This window comes from Loxodonta africana, chromosome 3, assembly GCF_030014295.1.
Source record: "Loxodonta africana isolate mLoxAfr1 chromosome 3, mLoxAfr1.hap2, whole genome shotgun sequence".
Taxonomy (NCBI): domain Eukaryota; kingdom Metazoa; phylum Chordata; class Mammalia; order Proboscidea; family Elephantidae; genus Loxodonta; species Loxodonta africana.
Window position 1 is genome coordinate 55,028,965 of NC_087344.1, and position 23,373 is coordinate 55,052,337.

The window sequence follows — 23,373 nt, forward strand, 5'->3', positions numbered from 1 at the left end:
TTCAGCCCCTGCTGAGAACTGACATTTCTAACAAGTTCCCAGGTGATGTTCATGCTGCTGGTTAGGGACCAATTCTGAGAACCACTGTAGGACAGTGGTTTCTAAAATTTATTATACTTTAAGAATCACCTGGGGATCCTGTTAAAATGTAGATTTTGATTCAGCATGTCTGGGGTGGAAACGTAAATTCTCAGCAGGGGTTCGAACCGGGACAAACCAGTTGAAGGCCCTGATTGTGGACTTGCATGGAAGACCCGGGTTTGGTTCCCGGCCAACGCACCTCATGTGCAGCCACCACTCGTCTGTCAGTGGAGGTTTGCATGTTGCTATGATGCTGAACAGGAGCCCTGGCAGCACAATGGTTAGGTGTTTGACTGCTAACCAAAAAGTCGGTGGTTCGAACCCACCAACCGCTCAGAAGGAGAAAAGACCTGGAGATCAAGAAGCAGTCGTTTGAACAGAACAAGGGGATACTGCATAGTTTAAAGTCAGGCAATGTGTGCGTCGGGGTTGTATCCTTTCACCATACCTATTCAATACTGAGCAAATCATCTGAGAAGCTGGACTATATGAAGAAGAAACAGGCATCAAAATTTGAGGAAGACTCATTAACAACCTGCTTTATGCAGATGACACAACCTTGGTTGCTGAAAAGGAAGAGGATCTGAAGCACTTAGTGATGAAGATTAAAGACCACAGTCTTCTGTATGGATCACACCTCAACATAAAAACAAAAAAAAAAACAAACCCAGTGCCTTCAAGTCGATTCCGACTCATAGTGACCCTATAGGACAGAGTAGAACTGCCCCATAGAGTTTCCAAGGAGCACCTGGTGGATTTGAACTGCCGACCCTTATGGTTAGCAGCTGTAGCACTTAACCACTGTGCCACCAGGGTTTCCCACCTCAACATAAACAAAACAAAAATCCTCACAACTGGACCAATAAGCAACATCATGACGAATGGAGAAAAGATTGAAGTTGTCAAGGATTTCATTTTACTTGGATCTACAATCAACACCCATGGAAGCAGCAGTCAAGAAATCAAAAGACCCATTGCACTGGGCGAATCTGTGGCAAAAGACCTCTTTAAAGTGTTGAAAAGCAAAGATGTCACCTTGAAGACTAAGGTGCGCCTGACCCAAGCCATGGTGTTTTCAATTGCATCATATGCTCGCGAAAGCTAGGTGATGGATAAGGAAGACCGAAGAAGAATTGACGCCTTTGAATTGTGGTGTTGGTGAAGAATGCTGAATAGACCACGGACTGCCAAAAGAACGAACAAATATGTCTTAGAGGAAGTACAACCAGAATGCTCCTTAGAAGCAAGGATGGCAAGACTATGTCTCACGTACCTTGGACATGTTGTCAGGAGGGATCAGTTCCTGGAGAAGGACATCATGCTTGGTAGAGGGTCAATGAAGACCCTCAATGAGATTGATTGACACAGTGGCTGCAACAATGGGCTTAAGTGTAACAACTGTGAGGATGATGCAGGTCCAGGCAATGTTTCATTCTGTTGTACACAGGGTCACTATGAGTCAGAACCGACTCCATAGCACATGACAACTACAGTGGTTGGGATGAGCTGTGTGTGGGATACAGGGCTCCAAAACACAAGGGCTCTATTTGTCAGTGTGATATTGTTAGCGTGATTATTACTCGATACCTTTTCTCCCGGTTTCCTGTTTTTGCCACACCCACCCTCACTTCTGCATCCCTGGGTATGGCTACTCTCCTCTGGGGACACCTAGGGCTGAGTCATAAATTGTCCCAGTAAAGAATGTGGGAGGCAGTGTGGCATGTGGGCCTGGAGCCAGAGAGACCTAGGTTCGAATCTCAGCCCTGGCCCTTATCAGCAAGTGACTCATCCTCCAGTTTCAGTTTCTGCAGCTGTAAAATGTAGATAACAACTCCAAAGTACTGAGGTTGTTGAGATAGTAGGTGAGTGGACACTGCCTTCCTCTACTGGGTGCCCTTTTGCAGAGCCCGATGACCCAGAGAGAGCAGGCAGGACAGTGACTGCACCCTACTGTCTGCCCCCTCTGTCCCTGATGGTGATGGGGTATTTACAGAGCTGAGGGAGGGGAACAGAAGCTCCCCTATGGGTCTGTCTTTCCTTCGTGCCTCTTATCACCCCAGATGAGCCCTCTGGGTTAGAAATCATCCCAAAATGAGAACCCATAGGGTAGGAGGGTCTCCCCTTTCCTTGGGGGCCAGCAAGGGGAAGAACAGTAATACTGAATTCCCTGAAGCCCAGCTGCCCATCCTCCCCCCTGATCCAAAGTCCCATGACTTTACCAAGCTGAAATTCATTCATTCAACAAATATATCAACTGATCACCTACTGTGCTCCAGACCTTGCACTAGGGAATTGCACACAGAGGTGAGCACAACAGGCACAGCCCCTGCTCCTCACCCAGCCCAGCCTTATCCATGAGTGCACTTCAGTTCTCAGCCCTGGGATTGCTCCTCTTCACCCAACATCTCTTATTTGTGGCTAACAGCAACAATTCTACCTGACGCTTCTCAAAAACAAAAACAGTTGCCATCCAGTTGCCTCCAACTCATGGTGAACCCAAGCATGTCAGAGAAAAACTGTGCTGCAATGGTTGCTTTTTCAGAAGCAGATCGATCGCCAGACCTTTCTTCTGAGGCACTTCTGGGTGGACTCAAACCACCAGCCTTTCATTTGACAGCCATGCATGTTAGCAGTTTGTACCACCAAGGGACGACCTGGCCCCTCTCAAAACCAGAAAATCAAACCTGTTGCCTCTGATGGCGAGCCTATGTGTTACAGAGTAGAACTGCTCCATAGTGTTTTCTTGGCTGTAATATTTAGGGAGACAGGTTGCCAAGCCTTTCTTCTGTGGCGCTGCTAAGTAAGTTTGAACCTCTAGCCTTTAGGTTAGTAGTCGAGTGAAACAGTTTGCACCATCCAGGGACTCCCTGGCCCCTCTCAGGGGTAAATAAATCTGATGAGTCTAAACAAACCAGGGCAATCCCATGGTCTTGGGCCAGCACTGGTTCAGGGTAGGTGTGTGAGTCAGTCCTTAGGGTAAAGTTGGTTGGGTGGTGGGAGAACTTATTATGGGAAAGAAACAAGGAAGAGATAACACCTTCTCTGCTGGAAGCTACCTTGCGCTAGCCTGAGGTCTGGAACCATGGCTGCTATCTTGGAGGGGAGCCAGTCCGAAGGGCGAGGCCAATACTCTGAGGGAGACAGAGCCGAGAGCAGGAAAAAAAACAGCCCCTGACAACATCACTGAGCTGCTAGAGAGCCAAACTTGGAGCCTCTGGGCTTCTTGTCAACTGAGATCATAATGCTGGCATTGCCCATTAAGTCACAGTTTTGACCTGGAAGCTTCCTGACAGATTGCAAGAGGACAGGTGGCAGAGAGCAGAGCGGGAAGAGTGGGAGGCAGAACCACGGCCCTGCCTGTTCCTGGTTATGGGGCCTCAGGGAGTTCCTGTCCCCTCTCTGAGCCTCAGTTTCCTCAATTATAAAATGGGGATAATAATGCCAAGACCTCCCAAGAGTAGTACTAGGAGAGATGCTGTCACAAAGCCACCGTGCCTGACACAGTGCAGCTCTGATGGACAAATAGGAGTTATCTACTCCCGGAGGTGTGTCTTGAATAAATGGCTCTAACAGATACATAATTTGCACAGCTGTGAGAGAGGGAGAGAGAAGGAAATTTGGATGAACTGTGTCCTCCTCCAGATTGCTCTTGGGGTTGACTTCAGATTTGGTCACTAATAATAACGACAGCAATAATGCAGTTCACATTTCAAGAAGGCTCACCAAATTCCCCCCTGTCAGTTTGCGGTCCTGTGGTCGTTTGTGCGTTTCATTGACGCTGGAAGCTATGCCACTGTTATTTCAAGTGCCAGCAGAGTCACCCATGGTGGGCAGGTTTCAGCAGAGCTTCCAGACTAAGACAGACTGGGAAGAAAGGCCTGGTGATCTATTTCCAAAAATTGGTCAAGGAAAACCTTGTGGATGACAACGGAACATTGTCCAACTTGGTCGCTTTGGACACATCATCAGGAGGGATCAATTGCTAGAAGAGGACATTATGTTTAGTGAAGTAGAGGGCCAGGGAGGGCAAGGCAGATGGTGAGATGGATCAGCACAGTAGTTCACCATGAACTTGAGCATGCTGGCAATTGTGAGGATGATGCAGGAGAGGGCAACGTTTTGTTCTATTGTACTTAAGGTCACCGTGAGTTGGGGTCAACTGGTCGGCAGCTATCTCTATCTGCCTATCTGTCTGTCTATCTACCTATCTACCATGTGCCAGATACTGTGCTAAGAGCTTGATGTACATTGATCTACACTAAATCAAAAAAACCAAACTTGTTGCCATTGAGTGGATTCCAACTCATGGCAACCCCATATGTTACAGAGTAGAACTGCTCCATAGAGTTTTCTTGGCCGTAATCTTTATGGAAATGGATCACCAGACCTTTATTCCACAACACGGCTGGGTGGGTTTGCATGGCCAACCTTTGGTGGTTGAGTGCAAACCATTTGTTCCACCCAGGGACCTGAAACCTCACACTGATTCCTTACTGTCACCTATACTTTGCCTAAGAGGAGACTGAGATTCCTCATGTTAGATCATGTGGCTTGTCGGTGCTGTAAGTGGAATTTGAACCCAGAGCCCCATAGTTCCTAATTCCTTTTATGCTGCCTCCCTCGAGCCACTGAGTTTCACGTCGAAGGGAGCTCCTCAGCTGGCTGTTTTATAGATGTGTGTCACAGGCTGGAGTGTGGATTGCCCCATGGGCCCCAGCCCCATTGCTGGAAACACAGCTAAGCACATAGGAATGACAGTTTCTGGATCTTTGTATGGCAAATCCACCGTCCATCTGTCTTAGATTGGTATCCCTAGAAGCAGAACCTGAGATAAGGATCCTTATGCATATGCTTTATTGAGGGATTGCTCTGGGGAGAAACCTACAAACCGGTGAGGAAAACAGAATAGGGAAGGGGGTGAAGCTAAGCAATGAGGTGGTTTCAGGGAGAACCTAGTCTCTGCCTGACCCCACAGGGGGCTCTGGGGCATCCTTTGTACCACACAGATGGCCCGCAAAGGAGGGCAGTTATACCACCCCCCTCAATTAGTCATTGGCTACAGGGGGTCCCTGGTGGGGTGGGGGCAGACAAGATAGCTCTAGCCGACGAGGGCAGTCCTTAGGAAAAGAAGCCAGATGTGAGCACTAAGCAGCCAGTGTCCAGCTTAGCTGGGGGATGAGTGCACTCATTGGGTAGACGCCAACGCTCGCTGCTACAACCTCCCTCCCTCCATCGCCTGCTGGTCCCCAAGGCAAGATGAGACCCTCCTGCCCTGTGGGCTCCTGTTCTGGGTTAATTTCCAATTCATAAACATTAATTCCTATTATGTGGGGAAGGGAGAAGGAAACAAAGGGAGCCCAGTCTAGTAGGGGAGATCAGAGAAGTCCGTGCCACATGAGCCATTCCAGGAAAAGCTCAGCGAGTCTCTCTGAGGGTTCAGAGGAGGCAGAGAGACCCTGGAGCCTGGGGACCAGAAGGCAGACAGAGGAGATTTAGCTCTTAGACCCTGGTGAGCTAGGGGAGGGTTAACCCTTTGTGGAGACAGCCAGCGACTGGAGCATTTCTGGCAGGAGGCCCAGCCTGAGCAAACCCCTGCAGAGCTCAAGCCCATTAACTGGTGGATCTGGGTGCCTGGAGCAAGAAGGCCACTTGGGCCAGGACTTCTTTTGAGAGCTTTTTACAGAGGCCTCTCTGTGCTGGGCACTGCTCGGAGCGCCAGGGATGAAACCGAGTGCGGGACTGTCATGGGCCTGACACAAGGGTCCCCAAGCCTAGTAGGGGGAGGAGGACACAGGGCCACCATGCACTGTCGCAGAGCCCAGTAAGAGGCCTGATGCGGGGATGGTGGAAGATTTTAAGAGGAAGAGTAACAAGGACCGAAAGACCAGAACTTCCCTTTTGAGAGCTGGCTAAGGCTGTAGCTCTCAAGTGTACTGGGCGGGAGGTGGTAAGACTGGGGCCAAGAGGCCGGTGGGTGGCAGTGATGGGGAAGCAGCAAAGCCACATACACCCTGGAGACCCTAGCACCCCTTGGCCCCAGCCCCCAGCCCCCAGCCCCCACCCCTGCTGTGCTGGCTCCAAACACTATCCCTGAGGGCTCCTGCTGAGCTCCTGGCTTTGGCTTTTCCTTAGGCTCTGATCTACCCTCAGGAGAGACAGCTACCATCCATGTTGGCAGCATTCAGGAGGTCAAAGGGGCATGGTGGGGGTAGGGGGCCGGGACCCCCTCAGGGGGCATTTTTTAAAAATAAACAATTATTCTTTAATATCATTATACGTTTAATCAGTGTTCAAATTTCCACTTGCTTAATAAATGTCAAAATATTTTTATTTTCTTAAATTTCTTTGAATCAAGATTCAAATAAGGTTTACATTGTGTGATTGGCTGATCTGCCTTTTTTTTTTTTGTGGTAAATACATAGGTAACAAAATATTTGCCATTTCAACAATCTTCACATGTGCAGTTCAGTGACATGAACCATGATCAGCCAGGGAGCATTTAAAGGAGCCAGGGTCAGCGGAAAAAAGGAAGACCCTCAACAAGGTGGATTGACACAGTGGCAGCAACAATGAGCTCAAGCATAACAACAATTGTAAGGATGGCGCAGGACCGGGCAGTGTTTCATTCTGTTGTGCATAGGGTCACTATGAGTCTGAACCGACTCGATGGCACCTAACAACATCAACAACAGGCTGGTTCGCAGGGGTTAAGTACTGAGTCAGCAATTCTATCGGCTTCCAGAGCTCAAGGTGATGGAAGAACAGGGTGGGGGTGTGTGGGCACAGACAGGTCACTTCATGGCGGACCTCTCCCAGCACTCTGGGCTCTGGCCCTGGCAACGGGGCCGCCAGTAGTAACGCAGGCGCTTATTGTAAGTGTGTAGGCTTTCCTGCAGGCACAAGGCCATCGTCTTGTCACAGGCGCACAGCTGCTTCTCACACCAGCTCCCCTTGTCCGCTGTGGGAAGGAGTGATGGAGGGAGGTCAATGTCCCTTCCTGGGGCAGAACCAGGTGTGGGTCTAGGGGGTCTCTGAAGGCAGTTCAGCTTTCCTCAGTTTCAGTGGCAGATGAACCTGGGCATCCACCCCTACTCCTTCAACCCTAGTTGTGTGACCTTGGACATGAACCATGACCTCCCTGGGTGCCATTGCTCCTTTATTTACAAATTCATCCATTTGATAAGCAATTATTGAGCACTTGCCATGTGGCAGACTCTGAGGGGGAGAGGGGTGAGCAAAATGGGCATGGCTTCTCTCCTGGTGAGGTTCACATTCCAGCGGGGGAGGCAGGTATTAGAGGACCACAGAAACTAATTTCACAAACCATGCCGAGTGGGAGGAAAGCACCATGCAGGGCTCCAAGATCATAGCACAGTGGGACCTGACTCTGTCGAAGGGCCACTTCAGTGAGATCTGAAGGGTCAGCTCCCCCTAGGGAAAGCCTCTGGGGTGGAAGAGGGGAAGTGTTCTAGGCAGAAGGAACAGTATATGCAAAGACTGAGGCAGGAGAGGTGGTGGTATGCTTCAGTTTATCTGTAAAATGGGGATAACAATAAAGGTAGCCTCAGGGGTTGTTATAAGAATTAAATAAAAGTAAGAAGTAAAAGATGGAGCTCTGGTCATGCCATGGTTAAGCTGCTAACTGAAAGGTTGGCTGTTCGAACCCACCAGCCGCTCCTCGGAAGAAAGATGTGTGCCAATCTGCTTCCATAAAGATTACAGCCTTGGAAACCCTATGGGCAGTTCTACTTTGTCCTGTAGGGTTGCTCTGAGTCAGAATCAACTCAAAGGCAATGGGTTTGGTTTTGCTTTTTGGTTAAGAAGGCAAAGCATTTAACATAATCCCTGGTATATAGTAAGTGTTCTGTAAGTGTTGGATATTATTGTCATCATTGTTATTATGACAAGTAACAGTTGCCATCGAGTTGATTCCTACTCATGGCAACCCCATATGTGTCCAATAGAACAGTACTCCATGGGGTTTCCAATGGCTGATTTTTCAGAAGTAGATCTCCACGACTTTCTTCTGAGGCACCTCCAGGTAGACTCAAATATCCAAACTTTCAGTTAAAGCCAAGCACATTAATCATTTGCACCATACCGAGACAATTATTATTACTAAGCCCTAAATCAACAGTGACTTCTGTGATGAGTTTTCGGCTCTTAGCCCTGGGACCTGCCACCTTTCTCCATGTGGTGGACACTGTCAAGGATGGGGGGGCCAGGTGACCCAGGTTCTAGCCAGGCTCTGTCATTTGCTGCAAACACTTGCCTACTCTATCTTGCCTGTAAAATGGAGCTAACCAGAGTGGCAGTGCCTCCTCACTGCGCTGTTAGAGAATCAATACTGATGACAGTAGTAGTAATATTGGTAGCCACTATGTGGGGGGCATCCTGTGAGGCTCATTCTGTCTGCTCTAGTTTTAGTTCTTGCAACAGCTTCAGGGGGTAGAACACTGTTATTATCCTGAGTTTACGGATTCAGAGAGGTTAAGTAACATGTTCAAGGTCACAGAGCTAGTGGGTGGCACATCTGGGATCCATGTTAATCCATTTCACACCCAGGCTGCCTCTGATGACATTGACAGGGCTTGGTGGACATAGGCAAGCATTGTTTCCTCCCAGGCCCTGAAGGGGTCAAAGCCCCAGCCATCTCTCCACATCCCCTCCAAAGCCTAGCTGCTGCCACTGGCCACACGGGAAAGACAAGGATGTGGAAGCACAGTGAGTGCCAGACTTCCCTTCTTGGCCTCCAGATCCAGCCCCAAGGCCGGGCACTCACAGCACTGGATTTCCCCTTCGAGGAAGTCGTATCTGTAATTGTCCGTGTGGAAACGGCATCTTTCGTTCTTCAAGAGGGCGTAGCAACAGTCATGGGCCCTGCAGCACCTAGAGGGAGAGGACGTGGGGAGGGAGAAGCAGGGAGCACACCTGTGCAGGGCCTTGGCCGACCTGGGTCTCTGACTGCCCCCACTCCAGGGGAGAGAACCAGGTGCCCACCTTGGAAAAGTCAAGGCCCTCTGGATTCTAATCTCCTTTAGCATCGTAGTGCTAATGTTTATTGAGTGCTTACTGCGTACTTTCTATTGTTGTTAGCTGCTGTCAGGTCATCCCTTGGCTCATGGTGTCCCCATGCACAATGGAACGAACCTATTCCAAGTCCTACACCATGATTGGTTGCAGGTCGGAACAAGTGATCCACAGGGTTTGCATTGGCTGATTTTTAGAAGTAGATTACCAAATCTTTCTTCCTAGTTTGTCCCTTTGTCTGGAAGTTCCACTGAAACCTGGTCAGCATCATAGCAGCACGCAAGCCTCCACTGACAAGTGGGTGGGTAGTGGCTGCACATGACGTGCGTCTGCCAGGAATCAAACCTGGGTCTCCCGCATGGAAGAGGAGAATTCTACCACTGAACCATCACCTTCCCTGTGTGCTTTATATACCCTTTCTCTTTTAATCCTCATTATTTCTCTATGTGAGAAGTACTATTATTATCCTCATTTCACAAATAAGACTCAGAGAGGTTAAGCCACTTGCTCAAGGTCACACAGCCTGGGAGTGGTAGAGCAGAAATGTGACCCCGGGTCTGGCTGGCTCTCAGCCCTCCTCTGGCTAATTCTTGGGATTGCTGTGAAGATCAAGTGGAACAATGGCAAAAAGAAGTGGGCTTTTAAAAAACTTAATGTGTAATGGCAGTGGGGGAGGGGGATGCTGTATTATGCCTGGATTAACGGTTGAAAATGCAAGGGAGGGGCCTTTGAGACTCTGGGGAACCCTCTAGAAGGGAAGGGCTAGGACTGTACCAGCAGGGTTCCAGGCACATAGTAGGTACTCAACAAATATTCACTAAATGGATGGAAAGCAAAGAAGAGGATCCCGGGGTAGAAGGCAGGGTAGAATGCCACCTGCAGGCTGAGCCTGGGGAGGTGGTTACCAGTCTGTGGCATCTTTGGGGTGGCCTTTGCCACCAGGTCCGCAGTGACAGCCATAGAACCAATAGGTGAAGAAGGGTATCTTCCCGGTTACTTGTTTGATCATCTTGTTCAGGTTCAGGGTCCCGCTCTGGGTTGGAATCACACCTGTCAAACAGCCCAGCAGTGGGGAGAAAAGATGAAATCTCAGGTGGCTGCTGGTGGGGCACAGGACTGGCATCGCTATTAAGAATAGAACAATAAGTACCGCGAGTCCCAGGCACCATCCTACAGTTTTTCATGTATCAATTTATTAGCCCATCCCATGAGATTAATGTTATTTAAAAAAAAAAAAAAACTATTTTGAAATAATTCTAGATTTTAAAAAAGTTGTAAAGATACTTTAGAGAGCTCCCACGTTCCCCTTACTGGTTTCCTCTAATGTTATTATTCTACATAATTGTGATACGTTTGTCAAAACTAGGAAACCAACCTTGATACAATGAATACTCTTTTTGATCCCCGTTTTACAGATGAGCAAACTGAGGCTCAGTAACTTGCCCAAGGTTAGGTTGCTGTTAGCTGCCACTGTTTGATCCCTGACTCACGGTAACCCCATGCACAACAGAACGAAATGCTACCTGATCCTGCGCCATCCCCATAATCAGTTTGGATTGGACCATTGTGATCCACAGGGTTTTTACTGGCTGATTTTCAGAAGTAGATCACTAGACCTTTCCTCCTAGTCTGTCGTGGTGTGGAAGCTCCACTAAAACCTATTCAACATCATAGCAACCAGAAAGCCGCCACTGACAGTTGGTGGTAGGTGTACATGAGCTGCGTTAGCCAGGAATCGAACGCGGGTCTCCCACATGGAAGTCAAGAATTCTGCCACTGAACCATCATTGCCTCCAGCCCAAGGTCATTAAAACAAACAAACAAACCACTGCCGTTGAGTCATTTCTGACTCATAGCTACCCTAAAAGACAAAGTAGAACTGCCCCGTAGGGTTTCCAAGAAGCAGATTCCAACTGCCAACCTTTTGGTTAGCAGCCAAGCTCTTAACCACTGCACCCAAGGTTATAGTGACTGGTAAGCGGAGGAGCCAGGATAGAAACCCATGGCAGTCTGGTTCCATTCTCCCTCCCTAGGCACTGATTTTCCACTCTGAATAATAATGACAAGAATCTCTACTCACCACTCATTCTACCCTGCCCTCATTCCCTAAAGAAACTCATGTATTAAAGAGCATGTGTGCTTCTCTTGGGAGGCAGCATGATCTATAAATCTATACTTTTCATGGATATTTCCATTTCAATCATAATAACTGCTAGTTAAAATTGATCATAAGGGGAGTTTATTTAATTGGGAGAGAGGACTGCACTGTGTTGAGTTAGGAGAAATAAAATACATTAAGACAATGAATTCAAGGGCAAAGTTGGGAGAAACAGACAAGATAGCGAAGGGGACTGAAATGTACATTTGCTCGACCTCAAAAGATGATTCAGGAACACAGTGAGTGTCCACCCGGACAGAGCTGAGTATAAGGAAGACTGGGATGGCACTACTATTAAAAATAAAATGATAGTTGAGTGGTTACTGTGTCCCCACTTTGAGTGACCCTAGTTATGGAGCCCTCTCCACCCCCGTCAGATACATGATGTTACAATGAAAGGTCCCCATGCAAACAAAATAAATAGTAAACAGGGACTGAGCCCCATGAGCTCTTACAGCCCCCCATTGGGTGAGGGGTGTTGGGAAGGATTCATGCAGCGGACAAAGGGTGCAATCACCTTGCAGCCTTGGGCCACAGCTAAAAGTGACTGGGTGGCAGCTGGTTGCTTGCATTTGTTGTATCCCCCAGAGAAGCTCAGTGTTTGGGAACCCACATTGCCATTCCTCTTTGACATGATGGTTCTTGCTATATGGAATGTTAAAGAGAAATCTTGCTAGCTTTGACCATGCTGCTAAATGGTAGAGCCCTGTTGGAGCCATATACGACCCATTCTAGATTCCTGGATTTAGTGATACGGACCCAGAAGGCAACCAATTGCAAAGAAGAATTTACAGTCCATCTTGTGAGCCAATCAGAGACTTGAACTTAGAATCTTTGCCTTTCTTGGTGGCCCCCTTCTCCTTTTTCTCCCTAAATGCAGCTCTTTCCATTTTGGCTCAGAAACACATTAAACTCACACCTGAATGATGCAATTCTCTCTTGCCAGGCAAGTGATAAACTCAACTCTGACTCAGAAGGTTTTGGGTGATATTATTTCTTATATTTAACAGTGAGAAGACCTAGGCGTAGGAAATTGAGGCACTCAATCTGTGGGTATAGTGGCTTTGAGGGACTGGCTTTGCTTGTCAGCAATTCCTGCCTTGGTACCTTTCCCCATCCTTGACTTCCCCCAAGGGGGATGGACCCCCCACCCCCAGGTGGTTAGACATGGTGGGCACGAGGCAGCATCACTACCATGCACTATGTGTTAATCTATTGCTTTCTACTATTATTTACTATTACTAAACACTTTGTATATATTTTCTCATTAGCATCCTTGTAACAACCCTTCAAAAGGGTGTGCGATTATGCCCATTTTACAGATGAGAATATAGAAGGGTTGGGTGACTTAACCAAGGTCATACTGCAATGAGATGGTGGGGCCAGCATTTGAATGTAGTTTCATCTGTGTATTTTGTCTCTATATTATACTGTCTCTTTACATCTGAGAGATGAATTTCTGTAGGTTGAATGGTTTTCCTAAAAGTTTTCGCTGTAACCCTGGAGATGTGTGCCTCTCAAGAATTTGGGAGTCCCAAGATATCATAAAACCATAATTAAAAATGCAAAATCCTTTTAAAAATAACATGTTTCAAGATGGATTAAGAAGCCAAAAGGTCAGTTTGCTAGCAACCACATTTTTACATTTAATCCGCTAAAGAGAACGCGAAAACTGCCCCACCCCCCACCAATGCTCAACAGAGCCCTCTCCTCAGGTGCAAAGAAGATAATGAACATGAAAGTGTTTAAAAAATAGAGTGCTGTGCATATATAAAGGATTGTTACTGTCCAGTCAAAGGGACAGAGATGAGTAGAGTGAGATGGGGAGACCCCATTTCTGTAATTTGTGTCCAAAGTGTCATAGGTGTCTGCCAGTAGGCTCCCAGGTTCTGAACACCTAGTTTCTCACCTGTCAGAAAGATCAGTCCTGAGGCATACCAGACAGCCTGGAAGCCCAGACTTCTCTGGCCCAAGTTACCATTCTAGAATGCTGTCTGCCACTCATGGCTCCTTGTAAGGGGTAGAAAGGTTGGAGGACTGGAGAGGGGGGAGGTGGCGGGGCCTGGGTATAGGGCATCAGAGCAGCAGCTACCCAGTCTAGGAAGGGGATCGGGGGCATAGGGTGTACCCACATTTCTCCTTCCCTTCCCAGATGTGGGTCCACTCACCAGAGATCACCAGCAGCACACACAGCAGGGGAAGTTTCATGATCCTGGCAGAGGCCAGTGGAAGCAGATGCTGGAAGTACCCTTCCCTGCAGGCTGTCCGTTATAGCAGATGCGGCACCCCAGCCCTGTGCCTCCAGCTCAGGTGGCTGTACCATGTGCTCCCTCTGCTTCCTCTTTTTTAGTGCTGGGGAATTGTATTTTTTTTTATTTTTAATATCTTGTTCCTCTCTCCTTTCTGATTACAAAAAGACACACGTTCAGTGTAGAAAAAAATTTGGAAAACACAAACAACAAGAAGAAATAAAAAAATTGCCTATGAGAATTTCATATTCTCATGGAATCCAGAGACTTGGAGCCGTGGAGTCTGGATGAACCCCTTAAACTATTACCCTGAGATAAGATTTAAACCTTTGGCCAAAAATATCCTCTGAAGTCTTCTTTAAACAAGCTATAATTTAGCTTAATTAATAAAGAATGTCTACCTTGAGTATTGTGCTCTTTTAAAGAACTATCCATATGGGATCAAATTGACAACAGGAAGACGAGAATGGTTGTACAACTTGGAGAATATAATCAATGTCAGTGAATTGTATACGTAGAAATTGTTGAATTGGTGTCTATCCTACTATGTGTATTTTCAGTAGCAATAAAATAAATACATTATTTTAAAAAAATAAAAAATCACCTGTGAATCCATTAAGCACCATTAACATTTTGGTCTATGCCACCAGGAACCCTGAAGTAGTGAAATTAGTGAGTACTGAACCATTGCTTCCAGCGGAAATACAAGGTTAGGTTCCTGTGATCCCAAGGTCACATCTTTTCTTTTTTGGGCAACTGATTAATACATAACCTTGTTCTATATGTGTTTCTGTTTAAAGATATCTTGTTTAGTATGTATTTTTGATCCATTAACATTGAACTCATGGCCAACAACACTGTAACTCATGCCTGAACAAGTCATTTTTATCAGCATTGGTGCCTGTGACTTACAAAAGACTAGAAGGTTTCTACCATGAGTATACAAAAAGTTAGATGAATATATAGCTATTATTAGATAGGTCACTAAGTTCCAGAAAGATAGAATTCCGGGTTGTGTAAACTGTATGAACATTTCTTAACTACGAAGTCAAGAGAAAGAGCTCTCCCAATCACGGATAGGAACGTGCGTCTCTGCAGTTTCTCTTCCTAAAGTCACACTGCCAAGAACTGTGAAGAGTCTGAGGTTTTACCCTATTTGCGAGCTACTAGTTAACCTACTCCATTTTCATGGATGCTGGCAGAAGACACAATCCTTCTAGATTAGAGGCAAAGAACTTTACTACTCACAGCAATATCAGTAGCCAGGGTATCAGCATTTGCTCCAGTTTCCCAAACCCAAATTTCCAAAGGGAATTGTGAAAGCATGATGTGTATTGATTTTGGGGTTACAAATACATTTTAGTGAGTAGGCAAATTCACAAGGAGTCCTGGTGGCACAAGGTTAAGCATTGAGGTGCTAAGTGAAAGGTTGGTGGTTTGAACCCCCCAGGGGCTCTGCAGCAGAAGGATCTGGCCATCTGCTCCCATAAAGATTACAGCCTACTCTATCACATTAAGTCACTATGAGTTGAAATCAACTCAATGGCACCTAACAACAACACGGCAGATGCGTTAAAAGGCGTGGAGCCCTCAGATAATGAGGATCAACTGCACACACACACACACACACACACACACACACACACACACATTCAGTTTCTCATGTGTAAAATAGGGATGACGATAGTACCTACTTCATAAGGTTGTTGTGAGGTCCAATAAGATTATATGCGAACAAGGCTTGGGCTATAGTTAACAAATGTTGGTCAATAAACATTAGTCAGATGGATCTTGGCTAAAAGTACAGAATACCAGAAAGATGTTTACCTGTGTTTTATTGACTACACAAAAGCATTTTACTGTGTGGATCAAACAAATTGTGGATAACATTGCAAAGAAACTCTGGAGGTGGGGCCCAGCAATCTGTGTTTTAACAAGCCCTCCAGGTGATTCTGATGTTCACTCAAATTTGAGAAATACTGGTTTAGGGAAATAACCTGTTGACTGTATATAGTGGACTGTTTTCCTCTCTGCATTGATGGATTATTTGAATTGGCACATACATTCATTCATTTATTCATTCATTCAACGCCTTACTAAAAGCTGACATGTTCCTTGTCTCGGCCTAGAGACTAGATTACAGACATGAACAGGAAGAAGTGGCCCCTGCCCTCAAGGAGCTCACAGTCTAGTGATTGAGCAAGGTAAAGACAGACCCATCACATTATCACAGACAGTGGGATTGTTGGACTGTTTTAGAGATTTTGCCCCAGACTAATCACTTCTGCAATGCTGATGAATCTTGGGAAAATTGCTAAGATTATTTTCTGGGCTGGTCTAAATGTGCTTAGGCCTTTTTTTTTTTTTTAAACATTTTTTTAAAGCTTAATATTTTTCTATTATGAAAAAGCTACACGTCAACTAGGGAAAATATAAAACATACTGAAAAGCAGAAAAAAAATTCCAATAGCCAAATACCTCAAAGCTCCATGACTAGCACTAAATAGATACTTGTTAAATAAATAATCAATATTAACATCTTGGTATATTTATTCCTAAAAAGAAAACTAAGAACGTAGATAAGCAGAACTAAGAGTAAAAGTCACTCGTAATCTTGCAACCACAGAACAGTACATTATTATGTATCTGTCTAGGACCCCTGCCTATAACAAAATACATGGGCTTGTGCAATACATACTGCTTTGCTAATTGATTTTTATGTATACTCACATAGTTACCACTTCCAGTGCTCTTCATTCCTTTTGGTAGATCCGTATTTTTATCCAGTATCATTTTCCTTCTGTGTGAAGGACTTCCTTTAACATTTCTTGTGGTAAGTCTGATGATGATGAATTCTTTTCAGCTTTCATATGTCTGAAAAAGACTTTATTTCATCTTTGTTTTGGAAGGTATTTTTGCTGGCCATTGAATTCTAGGCTGATAGGTTTCCTTTTTTGTTTTCCCTTCCTTTCAGTACTTTAAATGTGTTGCTTCTCTGTATTCTGGCTTGCATCCTTCCTGACATAAAGCCTGCTGTCATTCTTTTGTTTCTCCTCTATTCATAATGTGTTTTCTCTTTATCACTAGTTTCAAGCAGTTTGATTGTGTTATGCCTTGGTGTAGTTTTCTTCATGTTTCATGTGCTTGAGGTTCATTTTAGATAGTTTGTATTATTACTATGACTCCAAGTTAACACATCTTTTCTTCTGCATTGTCTAATCTGCTTTTAATCCTATCCACTGTATTTTTTTCATTTTAGACATTGTATTTTAATCTCTGGAAGTCTGATATGGATATTTTTGTCTCTTCCATGTTTTTACTTAACACGCTAAAGCTTTCCTCTACCTTTCAAATGTATGGAATATAGTTAAAATAACTGTTAGTGACTTTGTCCATTAATTCTATCTTTTGTGTCATTTCTGGGTCTATTGATAGGTTCTTTTCCTCTTTATTTGTCATACTTATCTGCTTCATTGCATGCCTGGTAATTTTTTATTACTTATCAGGCATTGTGACTTGTGCCTTATTGAATGCTTATTTTTGTATCCCTATAAGTATTCTTGAACGTAGATCTGGTATAAAATTAAGTTACTTGGTAACCATCTGATCAGTTTGAGGTTTTTCTTTAAGCTTTGTTAAGGGGAACCAAAGCAGCCTTTAGTTTAGGTCTAATTTTCCTTTACAAGCAAGACAATAAGCTTCTGAGTACTCTACCCAATGAATGTCCTGTGAATTATGAGATCTTCCACTCTGACTGGTGGGATTGTTGCCTGCCCTTGGGTAACTTCCTCACAGTGTGGACTGATCAATACTCAGATGAAGACTGGAGAGAAACCCTCTGAAGATCTCTAGAGATCTTTCTGCTCAGCTTTCTCCTTTCTAGTACTCTGCTCTGTGAACTATAGCAACCTTGGCCTCCTTGGACTCCCGGATTCATCTCCTCAGCTCACAGAGATGGCTGGGTTCTGCCTGGGTCAAAACCCCCTGCCGGATGCTGCATCCTGGAAACTCCCTCCAGACAGTAAGCTGGGGCAATAGTAGGACTCACTTCATTTTTGTTCCCTCTTTCAGGGATCACTATCCTAGGTTACCTGATGTCCAGTGTCTGAAAACCATTGTTTCATATATTTTGTACCTTTTTTTTCAGCCAAGAGGGAAATCCAGTCCCTGTTACTCCATCTTGGCTGGGAGCAAAATATTACCTGCTTTTTAAAATTTAACAATATACATCTTAAATACAGTTTTATATTGATATACATGCATACATCATCATTGCAATAGTTCCTGAGCATTTAATTTTACAGACATTCCATAATTAGTTTATGTAACTTCTTGGGCTAAAAATTTAGGTTGTTTCCAACATTTTGCCACCATAAATCATGACTAAAATAAATAAATTTATTTCCTTTTGATTTTTTTTTCTTTATTTTATGTAATTGTGGTTGCGGCATAAGTATGTGTTTCTTTCTCTTTTTTTTATTTAGTGTTATTTCATAAGCATTTTCTGGATGGTAACAAACTATTCACAAACATATTAAGTGACTACATAGTGTGCCTGGAGTGGATGTCCCTTAATTTACTCAACTAGTCTCCAATGGGTGACCTTTAGGTCACCATTTGTCATTCTTATAAATAACATTATGATGAACATCTCAAAATATGAGCGTTTGTCTGATTCTAAGGGTTATTTCTTTAGATTTCCGGAAGTGAAATTGCTGAATCAGAAAGCATAAAGGTTTTGAAGACTTTGCTTTCCCCAGAAGTCTGAACAAACTTAGAAACCCCCTTACTTCTGCCCCCATCAGCAGTGTTTTCTAGCTGACAAGCCTTCTCGTAACAGTACGAAAAACACTTGATGATATTGCTAGGCCACAATCCATCAAAATCTCTAGGTGGTGGGTGAAGAGGATTCGGAAGAAGCTTAGACTCCAGTGTGCAATTCTTAATAAAATTTACCATTGGCTGAGTCTCTACCACAGGTCAGGCCCGGGGCTGTTATTTAATTTTCACAACCACACCTTGAAGGAGATACTGCTGTTCCCATTTTACAGATGAAGAAATTGGGACTCTGAGAGTTTAGAAACTTGACAGGGTCACACAGCAAGTACGTGGCAGAGTTTGGGTTGGAATCCAGGTGGACCCTTACTGCATGTCAGGCACTGTTCTAAGTGTTTTACAAGTATTAAATATAAGTAAGTAGGAGCCCTGGTGACGCAGTGGTTAAGCCCTCAGCTGCTAACCAAAGGGTCGGTGATTTGAACCCACCAATTGCTCCTTGAGAGAAATATGTGGTGATCTGCTTCTATAAAGATCACAGCCTTGGGAACCCTGTGGGGCAGTTGTACTCTGTCCTATAGGGTCACTATGAGTCAGAATTGACTCGATGGCAACAAGTTTGGTTTTTTTAGGTCCTGCCTTAATCCTCGAGATCTCTGGTGGTACAATGGTTAAGTGCTCAGCTGCTAATCAAAAGGTCTGCGGTTCCAACCCACCAGCTGCTCTGTGAGAGAAAGATATCGTGATTTGCTTCCGTAAAGATTACAGCCTTGGAAACCTTATGGGGGCAGTTCTATTCTGACCTAGAGGATTGCTTTGAGTTGGAATCAACTCCGGCAGTAGGTTGGATTTGGTGGGGCCCTAATCCTCACTTTACTGAATGAGCCATCATGCTTTGGAGCTCTGTTGCACTTTCTTATCCTCCCAGCACAGGTGGAGGTGGAAATGAGAAGAGCAGGCAGAGCACTGGGACCTGCTGCCTCCAACCTCACTGCAGATGAGAAGAAAGTGAACCCCCTTCTCCTAAGAGATATCCCTGTCGGGTGGGAGCAAGTACTCTCAGCCAGGGACCAGAGTCCTTCCATCCCCCCACCTATCTGTCCCTGCAAAGAACAGTTTACCAGGACAGTTGCCTGAGCCCCATCCCTGAAGAAAACCTGCCCAAGGGTGTTAAGGGGGAAGCTTAGAATTAGTGGAGGTTTGGAGGATAAAAAAAAAAAATAGGAGCCTGGCTTCCCCAGGCTAGGAAAGAAAAGGGAGGAAGAAATTTGAGGTTGGCCTTCATGGGAGGGTGACCCGCTTTCTCTATTGGCACCAAGGCAGAACCAAAGGAAGTGGAAAACAGCTGGAAAGAACTGTGTCTGTCAACTGTAGAAGGGATAAATAAATGGTGGTATAGCCACACAATAACACTACGTGAATGAACTACAACTCCCTAGAACAACTGAATAAATCTCACAAACTAATGGTGAATGAAAAAAGCCATATGCAAAAGAGTCCATTTATACCAAAATAGTCAAAACTAATCTATGCTTTTACAAATCAGTGCAGCAGTTACCCATAACAGGGTGGTGACGGGAGGGGTTGCTGGAGGGCTTCAGGGTTGCTGATGTTCTGTTTCATCACCTGGGTGCTGGTTCATGGGTGTGTTCACACTGGGGAAAGTCATCTGGTAGTTTAAATTTCATTGTACAATTCATTTGTGCATTTTTCTGTGCATTTGCCTTACTTTAATAAATTTGAATAAAATGATGATGAAGTAGCTTCATGGGTCTATATAGTCTGATGGTCCAATGTTGTTTTTAGAGTTTCTGTTCTACCTCCTAGTCTGGTGAATAGTGCCTGGGGTCTGAAAAGGTTGCAAGAGGCCACCCAAGATACAACAATTGGTCTCTATTCACCTGGAACAGCAGAGGAAGAAGGAGACCCAGGAATCAGAGAAGGAAATGGACTGCGGGTTTAATTGCCTTCATAAACTAGTACCTCCACTACCATGAGACCAGGAGACATGAATGGTGCCTGGCTACCATCACTGAACATTTTGATTGAGGACTCAATAGATGGATCCTGATCAAAAGGAGGAAAACGTGGAAGAGAACTTCCAACTCATATGGAAACCGGACTTACTGGATCCATTGAGACTGGGAAACCACCAAATCTAATACCCAGAAATAATCTTTGAACCTTGAACAGAAATTATCCCATGAAGCTATTGTTAGCCCAATTAATAAAGAATGTTTGCCTGAAGCATAGTGCTTTTATAGAGAATTACGTAGACGAGCGTAAACTGACAAAAGTTAATCTAAAGCACGCATGAGAACTTTAAGGGGCAGAGAGCCTAGATTAATGGTGATGAAACAATATGGGTAGAGACAGTGTGGTGACACAATGTTATTGAACTGTTCATGTAAAGATTGTGAATGGATGTGTGTTTGGTTGTGCATATTACCACTAAAAATAAATAAAATATTTAAAAAATGATAATTGTAATAATAATATAATAATAATAAAAGCAAATGGGATCAAACTTCAGCAGGAGTACTTCAGATAGATGGAAGCAAGACCTTCTAGATTATAAACAACTGAGGTAGTGTAGTAGAAAGAAAGCATCAGCTTTGATATTGGATATTTCTGGCTTTGAATTGCAGCTTAATAACAGTGTTGCCTTGGCCATGTTACTTTGTCTGTCTGAGTCTCAGTTTTCCCATCTGAAACTTGGGGCAAATGTTGTAATGATTACAGGCAGAATGATTGGCACATAGTGGGCAGTCAATAAATGCCATAGAACCTGATGAACCCTCCTCCCAGGAGGAAAGTGCTTGATTGAGGCAAGGAGCCGAGCAAACTAACCTCTACTCCTCTCTAAGACCTAGAGACTCTTCTTTCTAAATGACGAAGTTAGTCATACACTGTAGGGGATTTCTAAGTTGACTGCTAAGTTCCTTCGGAGTGACCCAGACCCAGGCCAGTGGCCACTAGAAGGCACTTTCAAAATCACTCTAAAAAGCCCCACACTCAGCAGCTTTGAGACGGTCATTGCTGGAAGGTTGTTTGTTTTCAGACCCCGTCGAGCCCACCTACTGTCTTCCTAGAGGTCACATTAGGGTGGAAGGCTGCAGGGCGAGTCAGACAGACCTGGCATGGATTCTGACTCACCCTGCAATAGTTATGCAATCCCAGGAGGGTTACTTCACGTCTCTGATGCTCTTTTTTTTTTTTTCCATCAGTTCAATGGGAGGGAGGAGGATGACAGTTGCTGGTTACTCGCCTAACTCATGGTGACTGTATGTGTGTCAGAGCAGAACTGTGCTCCACAGCGTTTTCAATGGCTCATTTTTCAGAAGTACATTGCCAGTCCTTTCTTCCAAGGTACCTCTGGATGGTCTCAAACTTCCAACCTCTCGATTAGCAGCCAAGCATGTTAACCATTTGCACCACCCAGGGATTCCTAGGAGGATATAATGTCTACCTCATGGGGTTGTTGTGAGGATTCCAAGAGATGAGGCATATAAGTGCTGAACAACATGTCTCATACACAGTGAGCACTCAATAATGGTAGTAGTATGTCTAGGCTGCATTCTCTAGAGAAGCAAAACCAGTAATGCATATAAATATACAAATATAGAGAGAGAGAGAGATTTGTATCAAGGAAATGGCTTACGTGGTTGTAGAGGCTGGAAAGTCCCAAGCCTGCAGGTCAGGATGGAGGCTTCTCCTGATTCACATAGCCGCAGGGGCTGGTGAACCCAAGACTGGCAGATCAGAGAGCAGGGCTCTTTCTCATAGGCTATGAAGATTGATGAATCCCAAGATCAGCAGACAAGACTGCAAGTAAGAATGTAGGTAAGCTCAAATCCCAGGAACTGGAGGCCAGATGAACAGAAGCCAGCTGCAGGATCCAGCACGAGCAAAAAGCACCTAAGCCTTGCCAGACTATCCACTTATATTCAATGCAGGCACAGGCCCAAGGAAACTCCCTTTCAACTGATTGGCTACTCACATCAGATCCCATCATGGAGGTAGTCACATAATATCAAATCTCATCATAGAAGTTATCACATCATACGACTGAGAATCATGGTCCAGCCAAGTTGACACACAACCTTAACCATCACATAGTAGTAGCTGCTGTTACTATTAATCTAAGCAAGGCAAAGACCGCCCTTCCAAGGAATCCCAAAAGAACCATTCAAGAGGCATTTCCATTCAATGATTCAATTCAACAGGCATTTCCTGAGAACCTACCATGCATTGGCCCCTCAGCCACACCTGGCACACTGTGTGGGGTGCAGAAAGGAGTAGGAAATGCCCTGCCCTCTAGTTCCAGGAGTGTCCAGCCGCTTTGCAGCTGGTTTGAACCTGGGCTGTGCAGACTCACCATGGCTGTCTGGTGGGTGAGAACCTCACTCGGATTTAGAGAGGTTGGTTTGCATGAAGGAAGTCGGAATGGGGGGAAGACTGTGAACAGCAAGATATTTGTCCGGTGGACTTGGGCCTGAACCTCGTGGAAAGAGAGGTTCCGGGCAAAGGTTAAGGTCATGGCAGGGTGAGTGACCTCTGTGAAGCCCAAGGGGCAGAGGGGCATGAACATGGCATGGGATGCGATGGCTCTGTGACTAGAAGGTAAGCCATCCCCACTGGGCACCTTGAGAGTTTGCAGCTTTAGGAGTGTCTGGGGTCAGCACCCAGTGGCTTGGTTTGGTTTTTGGTGGGGTCACTACCTCGGGGTTTGGCCGAATCTCACAGTGGCGTGAGGCCTCCATGAACAGCTGTGACCGTAGGGTGGGGGATGGAGGAGCAGAACAGAAGAATACAAGATGCCTAGAACTCGCAAGACTGACCACAAGACACCTCTGGAGACTCCCAAGAAGAATGACAAAGCTTTTTTTTTTGGTTAGGGGAAGGGGAGATGATGCTGACATGTGGGCAGTACAAGAAGACAGAGGCATTTCTTACTGTAAAGGTGATCCTACGGGGGCCCACAGGCCCATCAGACCTGGTAAGAAACCTTAGCCCAGATAGATACACCATGAACTCCACTGGAAAGAATAGCACTTTGCGACGCGCGGAGTCTTACCT

At 45.2% G+C, this 23,373-nt stretch overlaps 1 protein-coding gene across 5 annotated transcripts; it reads right to left on the reverse strand.

Moving 5' to 3' along the window:
- Window positions 1-6,387: 6,387 nt before the first annotated feature.
- PLA2G2D (phospholipase A2 group IID) lies at window positions 6,388-22,220 on the reverse strand. 5 transcript variants are annotated; one of them, XM_003413120.3, is made up of 6 exons: window positions 21,956-22,220; window positions 16,249-16,392; window positions 13,438-13,621; window positions 10,017-10,161; window positions 8,864-8,970; window positions 6,388-7,039 (listed from the first exon to the last, which is right to left on the reverse strand). In XM_003413120.3, the coding sequence occupies exons 3-6, from the start codon at window positions 13,475-13,477 to the stop codon at window positions 6,873-6,875; spliced, it is 459 nt and encodes a 152-aa protein (XP_003413168.1). In that variant the 5' UTR covers window positions 13,478-13,621; window positions 16,249-16,392; window positions 21,956-22,220; the 3' UTR covers window positions 6,388-6,872. The 5 variants fall into 5 exon arrangements, with proteins under 5 accessions (XP_003413168.1, XP_023407750.1, XP_023407751.1 ...); XM_023551982.2 differs by having other exon boundaries at window positions 13,438-13,672; XM_023551983.2 differs by having other exon boundaries at window positions 13,438-13,672; window positions 16,249-16,402.
- Between the last annotated feature and the right edge of the window lie 1,153 nt (window positions 22,221-23,373).

Coding starts and splice junctions, on each gene's coding strand:
- PLA2G2D (XM_003413120.3), bottom strand. CDS start 13,477: ATGAAACTTCCCCTGCTGTGTGTGCTGCTGGTGATCTCTG. Junction 8,971..10,016: donor CCCAAAGATGCCACAGACTG/GTAACCACCTCC, acceptor CTCTCCCTCTAG/GTGCTGCAGGGCCCATGACT. Junction 7,040..8,863: donor CGAAGGGGAAATCCAGTGCT/GTGAGTGCCCGG, acceptor TCCTTCCCACAG/CGGACAAGGGGAGCTGGTGT.